Below are 21,285 nucleotides of genomic sequence, written 5' to 3'. Positions count from 1 at the left end.
CAAATTTTAATTGAAAGAACTTTTCTTCTAGTCAAGAACTAAAAAAAATATTTTTCAGGACATGCCAGCTCTTAGGATTTAAAATGTATTTCTTAAAAATTTCTTCATTAAAAAAAAAATTTCTTCATTTCCAGAAAAATGAGAACTATAAATAATTAAAAGCACCATAAAGATTTTAGAAAAGTCATGAGAAAGATAGTCAATCCTAAGGTTTATTGTTTCTTTTCAGATTGATATGAAATAATACTTTTCCCCTTTAAAAAAATTATTTATTAAATATGTCAAAGTCTACATCCTGCCGAACTAATATAATCGCGTATAATTTAATGAAATAAAAGAAAGCAGAAACAAGATTATGTTAACCAATATTAGAACACATACAAAATCCTTCAAGGCAACTAGACACAGGGACTTAAAACAGGTATAATTTTCATCAAAGACCTAATGATTAGTGCTAACAGGTGTCTAGTTTTAAATGAGGAAATCCATTATATTCATCTCCAGTGGCAAGGGATGATTATTATATTGTAATTATATTTTATATTGGCTCCATATTTCAGCCAAAGTTGCTGAAGAGTAGAAAAAATAATTATAGCAAGCAATTGCGTGAAGTGTACATCGGGGGAGGTAAAATTTAAGGGTGAAGCCCTCCACGAGTATGTGCTTGCAGGATGGCACCCAGAATTGGGTGTGTAAGGTACACTTCAAGGATATATTTCAAAGGCAGAGTTGGCTGGTTTCTAAGACACCTGCCAGCTTTGAAGTAATTTGTATAAGATTCACTCAGTAGTTATGAGAGAGGCAGACAGTGTGAAAAAAAAGTTAGGCATTACAGCTTAACAATGCCATTTGTGCATTTCAAAGATAGTCTTTTCAAACATTCAGTTCTAAATTTTATGCTTACTAGCAGTGAATTTTTTTGTTTTTACCACAGTCTCACAAAAATATTGTGGAAATTGTACATCGCTGACACCATTGGGCTGAGAGATGCCACCTAGTTTGGTAAGAAAAACACTGGCTGAAAGTTTATAAACTTGCTATTCTCATCCAGATCCTGATCTGTTACGCCATGGTTGGACCATACCAGGAAAGCATCAACTTTATCTTTCATGAAATGAGAACCATGTGAGCATGAATGTTGAGGAATACGCATCTAGGAGCTTTGAGCTTAATACAATGATCCGCAATTTAGAAATATTATTTATATGAGCCATAGTGAAGTTTTGGGAAGAACAGTTATAAGAGCAAATAAAAATTTTAAGTGCTATGAGGAAGAGACTTATTTAATGCCTAGAACCAAAAAATGCATTATTTTGGCACATTCCTCATGGAGTAAAAGGTTGGTCAGATTCATCTTTGATGTGTTCTCTATAAGGCAGCTGCCTTCTCTGAAAGAAAGCCCTATTTAACTTTTGTATATGGGAGGCCCGAATATGCCTTGCTGTTACCTCCATCAATTGGTTCATCTTTCACATAATAGCTATTCAAATACTGGAAAACTGTTTTCATGGCCTTCCTAAGCTTTTCATCTCTATATTTCTTGTTTGATCTCTGTATCAGAGTTCTCTAGAGAAACAAGACCATTGGGAAATATATATGAAGGGAGTTATTTCAATGGATTGGCTCATGTGATTGTTGAAATGGCAAATCTGAAAAGTATAGGGCAGACCAGAAGGTAGATGCAGACCAGAAGGTAGATGCTGTGATCTTGAGGCAGAATTTCTTCTTAGAGAAATCCCATTTTTGTCCCTAAGGCCTTTCAAAGGATTGGATGAGTCCAATCCAGATTATAGGTAGCTCTTTTAGTTAAAGTCAACTGATTGTAGATGTGGTCAAAATTCTTTCACAGCAACACATTGATTAGTATTTAATTTAATAATAACCAGGTACTAAAGCCTAACCAAGTTTATGCATGTAACTAACCATGGCACTCTCCTTCCCTGTTTTACCTGCTCTCAATTTCAGTGCTCCTTTGTTTGTCAGTATTCCTGTTAAAATCAGAACAAGTCTGAAACCAGTACTCCATTATGGAATGGTTAGTAAATAGCCATTGTCCAGAACCTTCCAAGTGTCCCTTGCCCTTAACCAGCCCAGCTGTTTCTTCCTGTCCCCAAGCACGCTTCAAAAACTCTCCACAATCCAGCAGGCGAAAGGGTAATGCTTGGCACAGCAGGGACCTAAGGGACAACACTTTACCCTCCACCCTCCACCCTCCACTGCCCCAACTCAGCATCTGTGCTCTGTGCTCCTGCTATTCAGCTTGTAAAATATTTTGAATGAGTTTATCTACCTGAAATTCCTGTGTAATTTCATTCTTTGCATCTAACTACACTTTGGCCTGCACTTAAAAATACGCACTAAAATCTGGGTTTAATGTGTCTCTGCCTCTCACTTCTGCTTCTCAGTAGTTGGGCTCCTGTCTCAGGCTCTTCCACATGAAAAGAGATGTGGTATTCCTCAGGCACATCCTTAGAGCTTGCAATCCCCTGAAAGAGAGAGAGAGAGGGAGGGAGGGGGAGAGAGAGAAAGAGACAGAGAGAGAACTCTACCTCTCAGCTTGAAAATAAAATTTTTTTAAAGATCACAGAGAAGGATTTGGGTCACATGCCAGCCCTAGGACCAATCCCCACGGCCAGCGGCATGGGTTCTATAACTGCCTTTGCTTGAATCGCATACCTGTCCTGTCCAGGCACCCGCGGACTATCCTTGGCAGGTCGCCACAGTCATAGTATTTGGGATGAGTCGTTTCTAATGAGAAAGTGGAGGTGGGATGGGAGCAGGGCTGCTTTTACCACAAAAAGGGAAAGGGGCCAGGCTGACAAAACAATGAATGTACCCAACACAGGCCTTTCTAAGCAAGGCTGAGTGTTTATATTCTTGCTTATAAGATCGCTCACGGTACTTACTAAACACCTGTTGATTCCAAACCTGTGAGTGAACTCGATACCTGACTTGTCCGAGTGTTTGTTTTATAGTAAAAGATTGGTACAGAATGATGGTCTACAAAAGTGTCTACAAATCACATTTTCATGCACAATGTTGTATGTGAAGCTCTCCCCATAAAGCTGAAAGGTCTGCTATTTCATTTTGGGGTTTAACGAGGACCATATTAATGTAATGCAATAAATGCATATTTCTGGACTGTATACCCCATTTCCTTTTTTTTTCTTTCACAAGTCAGCTCATGAGGCACTGTATTGATATCCATTGGTGAGTCACACCATATATGAAGGGAGTGAGGTCACCAGGGGTAATGTTGCCAGGACCTTTCTTTGATTCTGACCCTTTAGCTTTACTTTTATTATTATTTTGCATATTACAAAAATGCATATGTCCTAAAAAATATCTTTTTTTCATTCTCCACTTACACAGACTCATAGTAACAGTCATTTTTCTCTGTCTCGACTGTCCTGAGGTCACAGTGAGTTTTCCAATTTCAGCAATTTCTGTGGGATCCTCAAACATCTGCAATTCATTGTCGATATATTCTCCTATCTTCCACATTTTTAGAACCTCACACAATTCTTGGACACAGTAGGTACTTAATAAATAGCTATTTATTCTCTTTGACTCTCTTCTTGTGTTTGGGGAAAAATTGAGTCTTACCATTTTCTTTTATAAAATATGAAGTGAGAAAAAATAGAATCCTAGAATAGAAACCTAAATTACTGAGGCAGCACAAGCATCGTTTGGAGGAAAATTGGTTTTGCATAAAATTGAAGGGGAGTGTGCTGTGCAGCTTCTTGTATAAGAGGACTCGGTGGAGAAGCAGAGACACCAGGGAGTAGTAATAAGCCCCCATTTTGGATGTTAATCATCTTCCATTTCATTTAACACTTTCAACTTAATTAAGTAACGTACACAGTTCAAATAATAAGTCTTTCAAATAATAAGCATTCAGTCTTTTTCATTGCAATTTAAATGGATTTTCTAACCACTGTCCTTAACACCATAAAATTATTTTAAAAGCCTGTGGATTTTTCTTTTTTCTCAGTTTATCAAACGGAAGTGACACAGAGTTGTGGGAGCATGTGACTGGGTAAAGCAAAGGTTATTGATCACTTCTTCGTTCGATAAACCTGTGTTGAGTGCTGCACACTGTAGAAGTAGGGGCATCCAAATCATATTAGTGGGACTCCAGCGAATAAGTAGCCTTGAACCTGTGACATGGCTTCAAAGGACTGTAGAGCTCACCTGCTCCAAGCCTCATGTCACAGATAAGGACACTGAAGTCCAAATAGGTTGAGTGACTTGCTCAAGGTAGTGGCAAAGCTACAACTAGAATCCAATTCTCTTAATCCAGTTCATTTTCACTTCTGTAGAAATTAACAGCTACATGAAATAATAAAGCCCCGACACTGTACTAGATTTGGGGGTGAGGAAGAATGGAGAAAGGAAGGAGATGGTTTCTGAAGGCTAGTACTGTAGGGCTCCAACGAAGGGTGCAGAATAGCACTTCCACTCTGTATTATATACAGAGATAACCCTCTCCCAGTGCCCTCTTCTGGGTCTGCCAGGGCTTCCTATCCTACTGGCCCCCCAGGCCTCCAAGACCCTGCTTATTTCATGTTCCATTCAGTCTTCTTTGACCTCCATCCAGGTCACATAGAGCTTGAAAATAAAATTTAAAAAAATTTAAAGCCTCTGGTAAGCCTTCATATTTTAGAAGCTCTCCTGGGTTGAGAAGATGTGCACTCTTAAAACCCCCTTTGCACACAGTGCTCATTCCTATAGTTTAGGTTCCCTTTCCCCTGGACCTACTGTAAGTCATCCAGAATACAGCAAATCTGATCATACCACTCTCAAGTTTAAAATTCTTAAGGGTTCCCTCCCTGTGAGTTGAAAATAACACTTCAGCATTCAAGCATTCCAGCCCCTTGGATACCTGACCCTCTAGTCTCTTTGGCTTTCTGTCTTAAACATGCTTGCCCGCAAGGTTGGCTCCAGCCAAGCCCTCTCTACGAGCCTGCCTTTAAACATGCTATCCCCTGCATCCAAAACCCATCCCCATCCCAGTCCTACCCGACTTGTCCCCAAAGATGAATTCACACTAGCTTTAACACTGTTTTGCCTCTGCCAATTTCCTTATTGCCTTTTAAGAATAATTGCTTCTTATTTTTTATTCCTTGTGTCTTGCATAGTACCTGGCTTTAAACTAATCAACAGAAATGTCTTCGTCACTTACTATATGCTGGGATCAGTGCTAAGCTCTGGGGGTGTAAGAGGAGCTTCTGTCCTTGGGAGCTGCAACTCAAAGTGAAGGCAGACGGGAAACGGGGAGGGGATGTGTTCAAAAGAGGGAACACGCAGGAGTTCACAAGTAAGTACCGGAACACTCTAGAACGTTCTGCATCAGTTGATATCATTATCAGCGAACCTATTTAAATGAAGAGTATCTGTTTACTATTACATAGTAGGAAAAAAACCACACCTGGAAAATCCCCAGAAGCTGGCCAATCTCTTTAATCACATCTGGCTATTTCATAGTTTGAGGGAGTATTGCTGTGGGCTTTTTTTTTTTAATCCTCACTGGAGGATATTTTTTCCATTACTTTTCAGAGAGAGTAGAAAGGAGAAAGAGAGAGGGAGAGACACATCAATTGGTTGCCTCCCGTGTGCGCCCCGACCAGGGCTCATGATCCAGCCTGCAACCCAGGTACGTGGCCTTGGCCGGAATCAAACCAGAGACCTTTCGGTCCACAGTCCGACACTCTACCCACTGAGCTAAACCGGCCAGGACCAGGCTATCTTTTTTCTTTTCAAATAAATAAATTAATAAAATCAGGGCCAACTGGATTTAGCAAAAAAAATAGATTAATATTTTGCATACACAGTGCTCAGTAAGAGTAGCTGCATGGTGGACAGAGGCTTTACTTTCTCTCCCCAATGTCTAGAGAGAGAGTTGCTTCTAAGTCTGGCGCAGTTTGGAGACCAGGCTCCTATAAAGGCTGACTGAAGGAATTCTTGATTTGTGCAGGGCAAGGAGGATGTCTCGCCCCAGTCTATGTTTGTTTACAATGCTTTCCACAAATGGTGGTGTAGCTCTGAATAAGACCGTGGCCCAGGTGGCCGAGGAGCCAGGGCTGCGGCTTGTATCCAGGCATTCATTTTTCTCACCCACACAGCTGCTTCGGCTTTCAGAGAGCCACTGTGACTTGTCTCTGAGCAGCTCTGAAATCCACTCACAGTTACTCCCTCCAGCAGAGCAATTCACCGCCTGGAGGAACACAATAGGCCAGTTGTGGCTTGAACTCCCTCAGGGGCAGAGGGAGAGGTTCTCCACTCAGCAGTTTTGGAGGGCACCTCGCCTGACCAAGGCCAGAGGAGAGCCCCATGCATTTACTGACAGCCGGCCTCTCTGAAGATCAAGTAAACATCATAAAACCTTCATTAATCAGCCTATAAACACCACTTGGGAGCCACAAAGCCAATGAAATGCATAAAGGAGTAGCAGGGAAGGGAGACATTGAAGCCAGTATGAAGACTTAGCCAAAAGAGATAAAGAATTTCAAGACAAAGCATGCAATTAATGCCAGCAACAGTGCTGTTACAGAATGTATGACTCTATTTTTGTAACACCTTTCTCCCAACGCTCCTGGAGAAATGGAATATTTCTACATTTCCCTTGCTACATTCTCTGGAAAGAAAGGGAATATTATCTTCCAGTGTCCACAAGGCTCAGAATGGGTTAATTCGCTAAAAGTCATTTTAAATCATAGGCCTTTCTAATAAAAAAGAGCCCCCACCCACACCTTGCCACCAGTGGAATGTGATAAGGCACAAAATACATACCTACTCTTTGAAAACTTGAGTTAAATGCATATTTCAGTAAGTTTAAATGAAATATAGATTATAATCATCAAAGCCCCGAAAATATGAGCTTAATACCTAGACATATACTTCACAAGTAGATCCAGGTGAGATATTGTTCTTCTTGTTGTTTTGTGTTTTGTTCTGTTTTTCTCCCTGGGACATTTAAGTAGACTATGGCTATTTGTTTCAAGTCTTCAGTTCATATTTACTGCTTGAATCTTTCCCCTGAAATCCTGACTTGATGATCCAGTTGCCTATTGGATAGCTCACTTGGATATATCACCTCTCACATCTTTACTGAAAAGCCACCTTCTCAGGAAGAACTTTCTCACACAATTAAAATTGCACCCTTCTACCACAAATGATCCTGATCACGTGCTGCTACTTTATTTTCTCCCTTACATACTATGATACTTATTTTATTAAATAAATAATTCATGCCCTTAATAAATAAGTGTATTCCCTTAGCTGTAACTCAAGCTCCATGTGGGATGTTTTGTTAACTCGTGTATTGTCCATGCCTAGGTTATGCCTGGCATGTAGTTGGTCTTCAATAATGAAATGGTGAATGAATGAAAGTTAAGATGTTGAAAACATTAGATTGTTGTTGTTGTTTTGGTTAGAAGATATCAAATCATCTTATTTCTACTTCATAGAATTCTACTTCATGCTTGTTCTGCTTGGTAGAATAACTTCAAGGGTCAAACAGTGACCCATGACGTTGTGGGGTAAACTTGACTAGGGTTTTGTTTGGCCAACATTGCTTGTTTGCTTGGGGTTTTTGTTTGTTTGTTTGTTTTGTTTTATAATTTAAATATAAATGCCCTTAGCAAACTGGGACATTTGCCACAGTCCCCACCACTCCCTATTTTTATACCCTGGTTGTAGGACCTTATGAACTTCCTGTTCCTGCAAGCATCTGAAAGCATTCAGTTTGCCAGTTTATACCCTAGTAGAAACTAGCTTAGTGATTTGCTTTATTTGTTTTGGCCACATAATAATTTACAAGTGTGACTTTCAACAAATTACTAACATCTTTGTGTCTCTTTTGACTCTGAAATTATATAAAAACACCTGTTGGTTGTTTGATAGCCTTTGCTCAAGGTCATCTGAACTATTTTGGGAATTCTTAGCTGGCTATAAATAAAATGACAATTTCTTATGTGATTCTTAATCCCTATGATTTCAAATATCAAACAGATCATTTAAGTTTATCAATCATTTGTATACTTCTAAGTGGGATATAATGTATCTAAATTCGTGTCCTTTGATAAAACCAGTCTATAACGTAATGAAGGTTAGATTCAGTCAAATGGACATTGTTCCATTATAAATAACTAATTGTCAGATGATATCGCATGAGATTTACTTAAAATATAGTGGCCCATAAAGATAAGATTTACGTTTCAGTATACAAAGACTCTTAATCAGTCAGGCCATACAAATTCGTTTGAAGATAAATGTTTAAAATTTTGTTTATAGTAACCCCAAAGTTAAATCTATTTGGCAAAAGAGACATTGAAAGTAAGCCAGAATAAAGGATTGTTTTTAAAATACAGTGTTGATAACTAATCGGGAACGGTTACCAAACATCAAGCTCAAAACCCTCTGAATAAAAATAATAAAAACGTTTTCATCTGTAATAAAATTTAGTACTCTTTAGACTAATCAAAATCACAATTGGTACTAACATCAGGAAGAGAGATTCTACTATAGTATCAAACTTTTAGATTTTCATTTAGACTTTTATTAATGAATCAAATAAATACTTTGCACCAGTAATATGCTTATGGGGCCCTGGAGTAGAAGAAATACTGATGGAACAACTTCTTTTATAATCAGGTTTTTGCAATAGTGAAATATATGTTAATTTATTTAGCAGCAATTAGATCCTAAGCTATAAGGTTAATACTTTCCCTAGTTAGAATAACTAGTAATCCCCCTTAGAGATTTATGAACTATCATTCTATCAGCGTAATGATAACCCTGAGAGTCAAAGTAAAAGAGTCATCGTCTACTGAACACTGTGCGCCAGGCAAAGCACTTGGACATTTGAAAATATTGTAAAATCTTCATAACGACCTGGAAGGAAATACTATTGCCCCAATTTTATAGATGGGGAGACAGACTTACCGAGATGAAACAACCAGCCAAAAAGCATACACTCCTGGAAAGTCCTCGGTCAGCATGACGGGGAAGTCCTGAGATGGAATTCTCCTTCCGTGGATATCCATGCACCGAATTGGCCACTGAAGGCCCACTAACCATCAGAGGAGGTCAGGTGCATGTGTTTATTCTTCTCTTTTGCACGTTGTAGGTTCGAAGGTGGATCAAGAGCCCAATGGTCAGTGTGGACAAGCGCCAGAGTCCTAGCCTGAAGTACACGGGCCCCGCGGTGCTGCACATCCCACCCGGGGAGCCTGACTTTGAGCCTGCCTTGTGTCAGACGTGCCTGGGGGACCATGCTTTCCAAAGAGGGGTTCTCCCTCAGGAGAAGGGATCGTGTTCATGGGAAACTCAGCCCGCCTGTGAAGTAAGTTTACTTTTGCTCTGGATCCACTCTCCTAAAAGGATTCCAGGCCTTTGTTTTTCTTGCATTTATGTCGTAGTTTGCCAAAAAAATACTTTTTTAATGTACTTTCACCAAGCTTCAGGGGAGAATATAGAATTGTGGCTTTTGTTAGCCCGTTGTACTAATTTTTTTAATGTATTTTATTTTCTTAGAGCAGTTTTAGGTCCACAACAAAATTAAGAGGAAGGTATGGAGATTTCCTGTACACCCTCTGCCCCCACGAGTGCACAGGCTCCCCCACTATCAACAGAGCCCTCACCAGAGTGGTGTATGTGTTACAGTTAATGAACCTACAATGACACATCTTCACTCAGAGTCTATAGTTTACATTAGGGTTCACTCTTGGTGTTGTATATTCTGTGGCTTTGGACCAATTTATAATGGCGTGTATCTATCATTAGAACATATACAGAGTATAGTGTCCCTGCCCTAAAAAATCTTATTATGTTCCACCTATTTATCACTCTCGCCCCACAATCCCTGGTAACAACTGGTCTTTTTTATTGTTTTCATAGTTTTGCCTTTTCCAATTGCCATATAGTTGGAATCACATAGTATGTTGCACTATTTTATGCTGTTACAAGACTGATACAGCAATGTTTTGGTCCATTAGAAAGTTTCATTAGTTGTTTGCTCACACAGAGATCAATTTTTGTATAATGCAAGAAATATGTCACAACAGTCATCTACAGGTTTGCAGCTTCCACTGAAACATTTAACTCAAAGTGATTTGATCCGTAACAGAGCACTATCAACCTTTCACTGTTTTTTCCTGTATATACCTATGTTTTTAATATATACTCATATTTTTACTAAAACTTATTTTCCTCTGCTACTCCAAGAGTTTAGTTTTTGTCTTTTAATATTGTTAATCCAAGAAGGCCAGATAACTGTCTTAACTTGCAAGTTCTAAGATTTCAAAAATTTACAGTTGTATTTTTAACTTGTAACTCTATTAGGCTCATAATTATTTTGACTTTTTAAACCATTATATTAAATGTTTGTTATTTTTATTCCCATCTTATTGACATAAAAACACAATATTAAGAAGATAAAACATGTTATTATAAAGTAGAATTAATTATAAGTGATCTCCCAATATGTTATTTTAAATCAGTGCATCATAAGATGATAAATATTAATAGCTCTCTGTCTCCTTTTTATAAAATGGTGTGTTCCAGAGACAAAGAAATCATTTTAGCTGCTAAAAGAAAAGATTATAAACCCTTGAATCTGAGTCCCTTTTAACCCTGGAATATCCACTGTCTCAAATCTGTTCCTTCATGAAATAACCCTACTTTTTAGGGTTAATGGAAAGATCAAATAAGATAATGCATATTAAATAGTTCATAGTCTATAAAGTGTCATGCAAATATAAACTATATTGCTGAATTATACCTTAGCTAAGTCTGTGAATCTATAACATGAAATTAGACTTCCATGACTAGCCAATCACTTTGCTGATTGATGAACATTTGTCATGTGCATTTATTGTTCAGCTACACACTGGCTCAATGCCAGGTTGGCCATAAAAGGCAATAAATAGATTCTAAAGGCAAGGATTGGCAAACTTTTTCTGTAAAGGGCCAGATAGTAAATATTTTAGGCTTTGCAAGCCATACAGTCTCTGTCACTTACATTCACCTCTGTCCTTGTAGGAAAAGCAGCCACAGGTAATACACAAATGAATGGGCCTGGTTGTGTTCTAATAAAACTTTTATTTACAAAAACATGTGGCTGGCCGACCAGCCATAGTTTGCAGACTCTTAGACTCTTAGAGTCTAAAAGAGTTTGCCAACTCTTTAGAGTCTAAAGAACTATTCATGACTTAGAAGCAGAGAGACGGCTCCGCAGGTCCTGTACAGAGCAGAAATGCTTAGGACTAAATGTTTACTTAAGGGCCTATTACATGCCCCCTTTGTTAGTAGCTGGGCATAGATTAAATAAATGGAATTCCACACAAGAGAAAACAATAAACAAAGAGCTAGAAGGAATTTAAAGCATCACTGTGATTCATTCTTTTGCTTTATCTGGGATAGCAGGTGAATCATTCTCCAGTTTACAATGGATTACTTGGGTCTGGCTGTGCTGGATTTTTTTTCTTAAGGTCACCACAAATCAAGGAGATGGTTCTATTTTAACAATTTCAAAGTGAATCTATATATTGTGTTAGTTTAGGGATTAAACCATGAACTATTTCCTTGAGAAGGCGCCTCTCTCCTTTTAGAAAGTGGAGTTGTGTAATGAGATGATGGAGAGACTGTTAGATAAGGAGGCCTGGTAGCAAAAACTCCAACCTGTTCCCTTGATAACTCCTGATGTGGATTATTTTAAGAAAGTCATTAATTCATCCTTTCCTTTCAATGTTCCCTCCTGTGAAAATAGGTTATTCATGCTTGCCATCCAGTTCCTATCCAGGAGGGTTTTTGGTTTTTTTTTAGTAATTTTCAGATGAGATGGGATTTTTTAAATCTTGTAAACATATGTTGGACTCAGGCAACATTCTGGGTCCAGCTCTGCCACAAGGTCAATATATGAACTTGATAAAGTCATGAAACCTTTCAAACATCATATGATAGGCCTAACCTAATGAACTCTAAAGTCCTTTTTAGTCTGAAATCCTAGAGTTGGAAGTTGATAACCTTAAATGAAAATAAGATTACACATTTGTAAGGGTACAAATATATTTGTACACATTATGTATACAAATATACACATCTATATTTGATATGTAAAGATAAAACATAGAAAATGAGGTGAGAATGATTTAAATAAGAAAGCAAATAAAGTGCTAGTACTTTTCCAGTAATTGTGGAATTTTTCCCCCTGACTTTAAAAATAGTACATTCTAAATGCTACTTGACTTTAAAAATAGTACATTCTAAATGCTACCTTTCATGGCCAAAAATCATTGAGTTACATTGTAGTTAGCTTGTGCCACACCTTGCCAATAGCTTAGTTAGAGGTCTTCAAACATGGTTCACCCATGGAAGAACCTAGGATATACATATTGCCAATACATTACCCAGAAGAATAGTGATATTTGTATGTCACTTGTAGTACTGTCTAATATGAACTGTGTGTAAATTAAACAGATCTTTCTGGAAATTAGATGGAAAAATGATAAGCTGCTTCTGAATAATGCATACTAGTGCAACTCAAGTTGTAGCATTTCACTCTGAAATTAACTTTTAGGTCATAAAGACACGAGAAACAAAGTAGTTTTTCAGTGGGTGCATGCCAACTAAACACATTCACGAACTCTGTTCTATACCATATCCCTCACAGCACCTACACTATCCAGACCACCCAAGTAAGAATGAGAGGAGGGGAGTGCTTTAGAGTTGGAGGGAGGAAGGAAATCTGTTAAGCAAAGCATAGGATTGGATCAAGGTGACAGCCTGAACATATAATGTCATCTCTCCTTCCTGCCTTAAATGATAGAACACACACACACACTCGCATACACACACTATATTTTAATTTATAATAGTGCTAAAAAACAAAGTATGCCCTTGTGTGGGTAAGGAATAATTAAGACTGTCTGGTAGGATTCTGAGATTGATGAGGAGGCCATAGTCCAAAATGATCACATCAAAGAACGGCTGCAGCAAATGGGGACACTGCAAGCTTACATATCCACAAGGGCCCAGTAAGGTGGAAAATAAAAATGTTCCTGGCAAGGCCTGATAAAAGGACAGTAGTCTTAGCAATGTAAATTTCAGACAATATACTGTGTAAGACAAAAAAAATTTGAAAGGAACAAAGAGGAATATTTCACATTGACGAGATATCTACTAAGAAGATAAGAAGATAAAGCATTCACAAACCTCTATGCACTTAACGACATAACTTGGAAATCTTGAAAACAACAGCTTATAGAAATACAAAGAAAAATTGGCAAATTTATGTCATAGAGGGAAGTGTTTATCATAATTCTTCCAGAAATTGCCAATTCAAGAAGACTGAAAATATGTAAGGGTAGAGAATTTTAATAGAACAATTGACTAAATACGATTTATGTGGAGATTTGTATCTAATAAAAAAAAGAATACACATTCTTTTAAGCACGCATGGAACACTTACAAAAACTGACCAAGAATTAGATCACAAAGAATATCTCATCAAATTCCAAAATACAGAAATCACACAGCCCACACTAGCTGATTACAATTGATAAAATTAGAAGCTAACAACAATATAGGAGCCAACTGCCCTCCCCAGACAATCCATCCACCTGGAATCCACAAACACCCTTCCTAATAACTCTGCACTTACATAGAAAATAAAAAAAGGAAATTAAAAACTATTTTAAGTGCTTACATCACCACCAGGAAAACGTAAATTGAAACAATGAAATCCCATTTGTTTTTAATCCATCAAATTGTCAAAGGGTCTATTGGTAAACCTATGGGCCAAAACACTGTTGGTGGAAGAGTTTTTTTGGCGATGTTTTTCTATTTAAAACTTTAAAATCTCATACCTTATAATCTGTGTCTCCGTACTTGTTTATGTGATAATGTGGACAGGTACAATGGTATCTGTTGCAATACTGGAGATGGTAAAAAAAAAAAAGGTAACATCCATGGGTAACAAAACTGTAACTCGTAGGGAATTATTAATTATTCATACTATGGAATACTGTGGAATTATGGCATACTCATACTAATTCATACTATGTGGATAACAATGTAAACTAATCTGGGGATTATTAATTACGGTAGATTCATATGATGGAATCTCACTAAAAATGAGATTTGTATGTACTGACATATCCCAAGGTATATTGCATTAGGAAAGCAGTTAAAAATGAATATGTATCTAGCATTATCATGTTTATACTTTTAAGACTTTATGTTTCTCTCTCCGTGTCTGTGTATCACGTGTTTGGTGTATGTGTGTGAACACAAATAAAAAGATCTGGAAGTATGTACCTCAAACTGAAGTGGTGATTACCACCGTTAAAGTCATTAAAACTGAGAGGTGTTGAGGTGGGACAGAGTAGTCAAGACGGACTTTAGCCTTGTCCATATTGGTTGAATTTTTCAAGAGCATATTCATATATTACCTATGCGTTGGGGAAAGCCCACCAGGAGACTAACTAGTAGAAAATGAGTAGTTACAACTCAGTCCTACTGGTAGAAAGTCAAACACCATCATGAAGATGGTTTCACACCACGAGACCATTCCATCACCACAAAGCAAGGCTCCTAGAAGAAAATGGAAAACACGCAATATTTGTGCTCTCACAGCACTTGCTTATACTTCTTTCTGTCGGTTATTTTGCCGTGTCCTGTGCATGTTTGTGTGCATGTGAATTGATTCCCTAAGCTCCTGGCAGTCATTACCCTCACCTGTCTGCCCTGGCCAGTGTGGCTCAGTTGGTTGTGCGTCATCCTGTGCACCAAAAGGTCGCTGCTTCCCGGGCAGGGCACAGGCCTGGCTTTCGGGCTTGATCCCATGTAGGGGGCATGCAGGAGGCAGCGGGTCGCTGTCTTGCTCTCCCATCAGTGTTTCTTTCTCTCTCTCCTGCTCCCTCCGTTCTCTCTAAAAATCAGTTTTAAAAATTAAAAAACAACAACGCTCTTTAGAGAAAAATCTAACGTGTTTGTTTTCCTATCTTCTCGCAGGGCCTTACGTACATGCACAGCGTTGTGTGCTCTCTTTCTCTCTGCCTTTGTTAGCTCAAATTGAAATTCTCTTCATGCAAATTTTTTTAACATGAAAAGGAGAGACTAAGAACACTCTGCAGCCCATGCTGGCTGTAAATCACATGCATTCCAGGGGCCGCCTGATTCTCATTAAGATTTGCCCTCTCATATGGGATAGATTTGGCTGACTGGGATTTCCTCCGGCTTCGCTGTCATTCAGCGCAAGGCAGCTCCAGAGGTGCTGAGTCAGCGGCCAGCGCCCAGGCCGGGAAGCGTTCTGAAGGCCCAGTAAGCCAGAGCTCTGGAAGGGCCGTCTGCCCTGGAGAAGCTATTAACCGCATTCCTGCAAACAGAGAGATTAACATTGGGCCTTTGACATGATTAAATACAAGGTCACTGCCTCTTCTTCCTCCTCAGCAAATCACCCAAGACAATAGTAGAAGGCTCTTTTCATCGAGCCCTGCGCACATGGTTCGGGAGGGAGCCTGCCTCCCACCCCTGGCTGTGTTTCAGATGCCACACCTCCGCCCGGGAGGCCCCACAGCCCAAGGAGGTGCGCGGTGACATTTCTAGCTCGACTCAAAAGTGTTGAGCTGCGCCTTTGAAGCTCAGGAAGCTCAGTGGTAAAGTGGTCAGCTGAGGAATAGTTTCCATACTGACTTACTTTCATATTGTCTTGAATTTTCCTGATCTTTCTGAAGAAGAGGCTATAAAATATATACTTAAATCAGCCAGATGGCTTTATAGATATCTGGTTTCTTTCCATTTACATAGTAAAAATGTTTTTTATGAAGGCTATAGGGAATAAAATAATATTGCTTCAAATTGCCCTCTTCCCCCAGTTTTCTGCTCTTGACATGATACGTTAGGGTCTCTGGGGGACGTCTGCTGATTTCTAAGCTTATCACCCACAGTCGTCCTTGTTCTGCACCAAATTTTAAGCCATGCAATCACTGAGAAAGCACCATTACATAAAGTGAAAGATTAGACTACTAAAGAAAGGATAAGAAAATGCCGTTTTCTTTTGTTCTGCATACCTCGAATGTGGTGGAGGGGGTGACATTCTACCCAGAGCAAAGCCTGGGTTCTGCACCCAGCTCTGCCCTGGCGGGTCATGTCACCTCACACTCGCTACTTGATCTCTGGGGCTCACCTGCGTCTTGTGAAGAATAACAGTGCTGCCCATCTCACCTGGCTGATGAGAGAGGGTGGGGACCAAGTGAGAGGGGTCATGTGGCAGCTCTTAAAAAAATAACTCTAAGTAGCATTTGAAGTAGGATTAATTGGCGAAAACATCTAAGGGTGCTAAAATCTGAAAAGACTTAAAGCAAGTAAATCAGCCTAAGCAATGATTATTCATTACATTTCCAAGCTTTCCTGATTAAATAAAGAACACTACCTGGAAAATATATCTTGGAAAACATTAAAAATGACTTTGTAAGTTACCCTTTTAGGATAGTGAAAATCCCTATAATTACTCTTGCCATTATTTATCTGAATATTATTATTCTAATACTGAGGCAGAATTAGAAAAAAAAAAAAAAAGGTTTTACCCAGAAACACTTGGAAAGGCAGCATTTAAAAAGATGTCTATTTCAGGTAGGGGTATGTAGAATAGAGGAAACTCTACTGGCCTCTCCTTAGATTTTCAATATTTTTTTCCTTTGCTCTATAGTAATTTGAAATTTCCTAAGTAGCTTTCAATTCAAGCAATTGTCTTTGGCTAGGAGGTGGAATTATTATAATGGCATATTGAGATGATTAGAAATAAATAATTCCATTTTCTTTACCTACCAACTGTTTTTATTTTTTTGCAGCCTTTTTGTTTTTCCCTAGGTGCACTTATTTTGTACACAATTGTTGTCATAGTGTAGATACGCTATTGAAACTGCCTTTTTTCACTTAATGTTTATTGGAAACTTTTGTATGTTGTAACATATATTTAATTAGCATTATGGTTAACATTGCATCAAATTGATATCATTTTATGCAACCATATACCTACTGTTAGCACTTTCATTTTATTAATTTTTTTTCTCTTTTTGATAAGGCTACTAGTGATTTTTCCCCATCAATTTGAATAACCTTAGGATAAATTTAACTTTAGTATAAATTCCCAGTAGTGTAGTAGAGTTTAAAGATAATTATGGTTCTTGCTAAAACACTTTGAAACTAATTTAGAGTCAAATCAATAAAAATGCCACCAGCATTATCTAAATAAACCTACTACACTAGCACTTCATCCCTTGAAGGTAGGGGAATGTTTTAATTTTTGTTAATTTAATTAAGTGATCTGATATGCATTTCTTTGATTACCAACAAAGTTAAGAAATTTTTTTAATTTGCTACTTGTAATTTCTAATGGGACTTGTTTTGTTTTGTTCTTGCCTCTTTATCTGTTGGAATTTTGCATTTATTTTGTCAACTTAAATGAATTGTTTCAATGTAGATTTAAATTCTCTTTCAATCCTATCTGTGACAGATTTTTCCCCCCCAGTCTGAGTCTTACTCAAAAATGAACCAGGCCTGCATTTTGTAATGTTAGAGAGGGAATGTCTATGTTAGCTTAAAGCTGAAATAAGCACACTCTCTTCCCCCAGAAAGGTCCTGTTGCCAGCATAAGGGTTGCGTGTGAAAGAATGCCAGGTCCTGGGTGATTATGGGTTTGTGTCTGTGCCACATGCACATTTTATCTGGCCAGACAGCTTGGTAACCAGGAAGCTGGCTCCTCTTCCAGGAGTATTTCCACATTTCCAGCCCGTTTCCAGGCCTCTTAGTGCCAGGAGGCCCCCTCCATCGGATTCAACACTCCCTTCTCTTCCAGAGGCAAGGGCCTGGAATCTGGAATGGAGTTCTGCCAGGATGCAGGGCACAGGAGGAGAGAGCATGGACTCCAGGTCGCTCTCTCCCCTGCAGGCACTGACCAAAGGATTGTTTTATCCACAACTTGGCAAACCCTTCTGCTGTATTTAAACACGTGATTCAAATCACAAAAATTAAATTTTAGAGTCAGAGTTTGTGTCTGCACTCATAGTTCACTTTATTTTTTATTACCTAAGCTCTCCTATGAGTTACATCCCACCAGTATGCCTCCTTCCCAGGCAATAAGTCTGGAAAGCGACAAGGGACTCCATCCAGGCTATTTAGGACATAAAATATTCCAAGCAAGTTGCTCCTTGTCGTCTCCTGGAAATCTCAAACCTGTGGTTACACTTACCCTTGGGTTGGAGTATATTTCATTGGCTCTTGTACGTAACCAAATCTTTCCTGCTTCTAATTAAACTTATGCCTTTTAGTATAGTGCTTCCCAGAAACCATATGGCTATTTTCCACTAAAATAATACCCCTTCTTAGTAGTTTTGAGACTTTGAAATTTTTAAAAGAAGAATTTTTACAAACTACTAAAAATTTACAAGCAAGAACAGAATTTAAGGAATAAAACAAAGTTTAATCATATGTCATTTGACTTTTTGACATTATTTCTCTTTTTCTCAAAGTTTTGATTATATCTATTTCCTTGGATTGCTCATTGAAATGATTGCATTATTAAGTAGCATCCCTAGGGTGTCAACTACTCTGTAAAGAACAAGGTAAACAAAAACATAAAGAATTTGAGAAAAAATTTTATGATTATTTCTTAAAACAGTATAACTTAATTCTAAAATTTGCTTTTGGGGACCTTTTTATAAATCTCCTTGAGACAAAGGAGTAAAAGTGCTTCCTATCTCCTTGATATTTCCTTTTCACATAGAGTAAATTGCTTCTTGCTCATTTCGCTTACAGAGAGCACCTTGGAAAAACACCTAAATGCTCCAAGATACACATTTGTCCCTGGTGTTCAGGATAAATAAATCATTCTATTTCCACTTGTCACTGATGTTAGAGCGTCTTGTCTTTGTGAGCTAGTAAATCAATCACTCTATTTCTAGGCAAGGTTCTAGCAAAGCTCAATTTGGGTGACATCATCTCTTGAGAGACTCACCATGACCAGCAGAAGTCCACCAATGCCACAGAACTCAGCTGTATTTCATCAGAGGATTAAGCTCCTCTTACTGACCTTGAATAGCAGACATTGGTAAAAGAACGTATTAAAACTCCCTTTGAAGTCAAGCCAAGCTCCATAGCTTGCTATCTATAATTATAGTTTATTTTTCCAATGTTCATCAGCCTTGGTAACTATAAATACACAATTCTATTCTCAATGCCTTCTTCCCTTTCACCTTGGTAGGTTGTTTTCCTGTTGAGTTGATTTTAAAATGATTATTTCACTTAAATCGATGTTTCTCTCTCTTGCTTCCCTCCTTCACTCCCTCCTTCCCTCTCTCTTTCTAAAATCAAAAAATAAAAATAATTTTAAAAATAAATAAGTATAGCTTTAAAAATATAAAATAAAATGCCCATTTCAAAAGATTCACCTAGATTTCTACTTGAGGGAAAAATGCAAGAATTTACCACCTCTGGCCTGGTTAGATAAGAAGCAGACAGGTGTCTCCCTTGGTATGTAACACAGGGAGCAGGGGTCATGAGTCCTCACTGATAGAAAATGTTAAGTGCATCAACTTGGTGATACTATAAAAAGAAATGGGGAAAAAAAAGAATTGCATGTATCGGCAACACTGAGATATTTTTAAAACAAGCAATCTGATATCAGGCAGACCTTTCAGGTAGTGACCACCTGCAGAAAATGGTGACAGGGACATCAAACTGCCAAATCCCCACCCAGCCCACCATGGAACCTGGGTTTGTTCTCTCAACTGGTTTCTATGATAAGTAAGGCAGTAAATGTCCCACTCAGTACTTCCAAGAGGGGAGATACTGACAAGGTAGCAGGCAATTATCATACACTGGCACATGCTACCACATGCTACCACAGGGGAAGGTGCAGACTACACAAAAGAGGGGCCCATATTTTGGGGTCAATGAAGCCTTCAGCAGAATAGGAAACTAAACTAAGAAGTGAAGGTTGAATCACTTAGTGAAGTAGGGAAAGGTGGGGAAGAGAAGCTCAGGCAGATGGGACAAATAATCAAAGGTCTCAGGACTAAAGTGACAGTAAATTCCAAGCAAGGAAACTGAAGCTGAACTGAGAAACAAGTGTTCAGATCATTAAGGCTTTTGACAAGGCATTTAAGTAATTCATATGCTATCCTCTGGAAACAAAGATGCATTGAAATGTTTCAGCCACAACAGTGCTATCATTAGGCATAAGGAATGGATAGGAGAGGGCCAAATTCCAGAAATTCTTCCATTGGAGATTTATGGCTTTGGATTAAGGTTTATGGCTTGAGATTTAATGCAATAAGCTTAATTCTTGTTTTGCAAAGAGAAACAAGGATTCTAGATTTGGGCAAGGATAACATTAACTGAAGAGCTCTCATTACTGAGATGGAGGAAAAAAGAGAAGTTGGAAACCATGAACAAACTTTGTCATTTGCCAAGTTTACCATTGTTTAGTGACTGAAGAGAAAAAGGTAAAATTAGGATGTGGAAGAATTGTTTAGCTTTAAAGAGGCAGTGTTGGGAAGGAGAGGGAACAAGGAGAAGAGGGAAGAAACACTTTGGGTGGGATACAAAAGTGATTACAGCTATAAATCTCTTGGAGAGCCAGTGCCTACCTGAGTCGGTCAGAGAGTTCTCTCTGTTAGGATTGAGTATATTTACATAGCTGTAAAATGTGGAGGAGAGCAGATGTTTCTTAAATGCTTCTACATGGATGTCATGAGTCTTTGTATGGGAGATGACATTATTCACCCTGTATCAATGTTCAGTGTGTTTCCTAGCATTAAAGACTGAATTTGTACTGCTCTGTTTATACTCTCTTGACCGATCTCATGAAAGACTAACAGAACAAATTTTCAATAGACTTGGAGGGTTAATCTAACTGACCTTCCCTGAACTTGAACAAGAAGCCTTGGCATTTTAGCACAATGTTCTAATCCACCACGCTAGTCAGACTCATGGCTTGCGATACAAATGAAAAAAAGAAATAACAGAATTTGAAGAAGTGTTTTTCTTGAGTGATTTTTAGCCACCAGAGAATGCAAAAGTTCCAATTTTCTTCATAATTGAAATCATAACAGCTGCGAGAACGCAACTGTTTATCAAGACATAAGCAGAAGTCGTAGGCTGTATTTCATGGATTAAGTCTAAAAGCTGTATGTACTCTCATGAGGTCTCAGAGTGGATTGGTGGTAATGCTTATTGTGGATGATAATATTTATTTAGCCGAGTCAGAACCACCAAGTACAA

General features: G+C 38.4%; 1 protein-coding gene across 1 annotated transcript in view; it reads left to right on the top strand.

Annotated features, from left to right (window-relative positions):
- The window catches only part of SGK1 (serum/glucocorticoid regulated kinase 1), a 93,549-nt gene that overhangs the window by 24,434 nt on the left and 47,830 nt on the right, over positions 1 to 21,285 (top strand). Inside the window, exon 2 of the mRNA XM_081139546.1 lies at positions 9,131 to 9,346. Coding sequence (XP_080995672.1) covers positions 9,131 to 9,346 — 216 coding nt within the window. The remainder of the gene's footprint in view (positions 1 to 9,130; positions 9,347 to 21,285) is intronic.

This window comes from Miniopterus schreibersii (genome assembly GCF_964146895.1).
Source record: "Miniopterus schreibersii genome assembly, chromosome: 6".
Taxonomy (NCBI): Eukaryota; Metazoa; Chordata; class Mammalia; order Chiroptera; family Miniopteridae; genus Miniopterus; species Miniopterus schreibersii.
The sequence above is the reverse complement of the archived record's forward strand: the minus strand, read 5'-3'. Positions and strand labels throughout refer to the sequence as shown.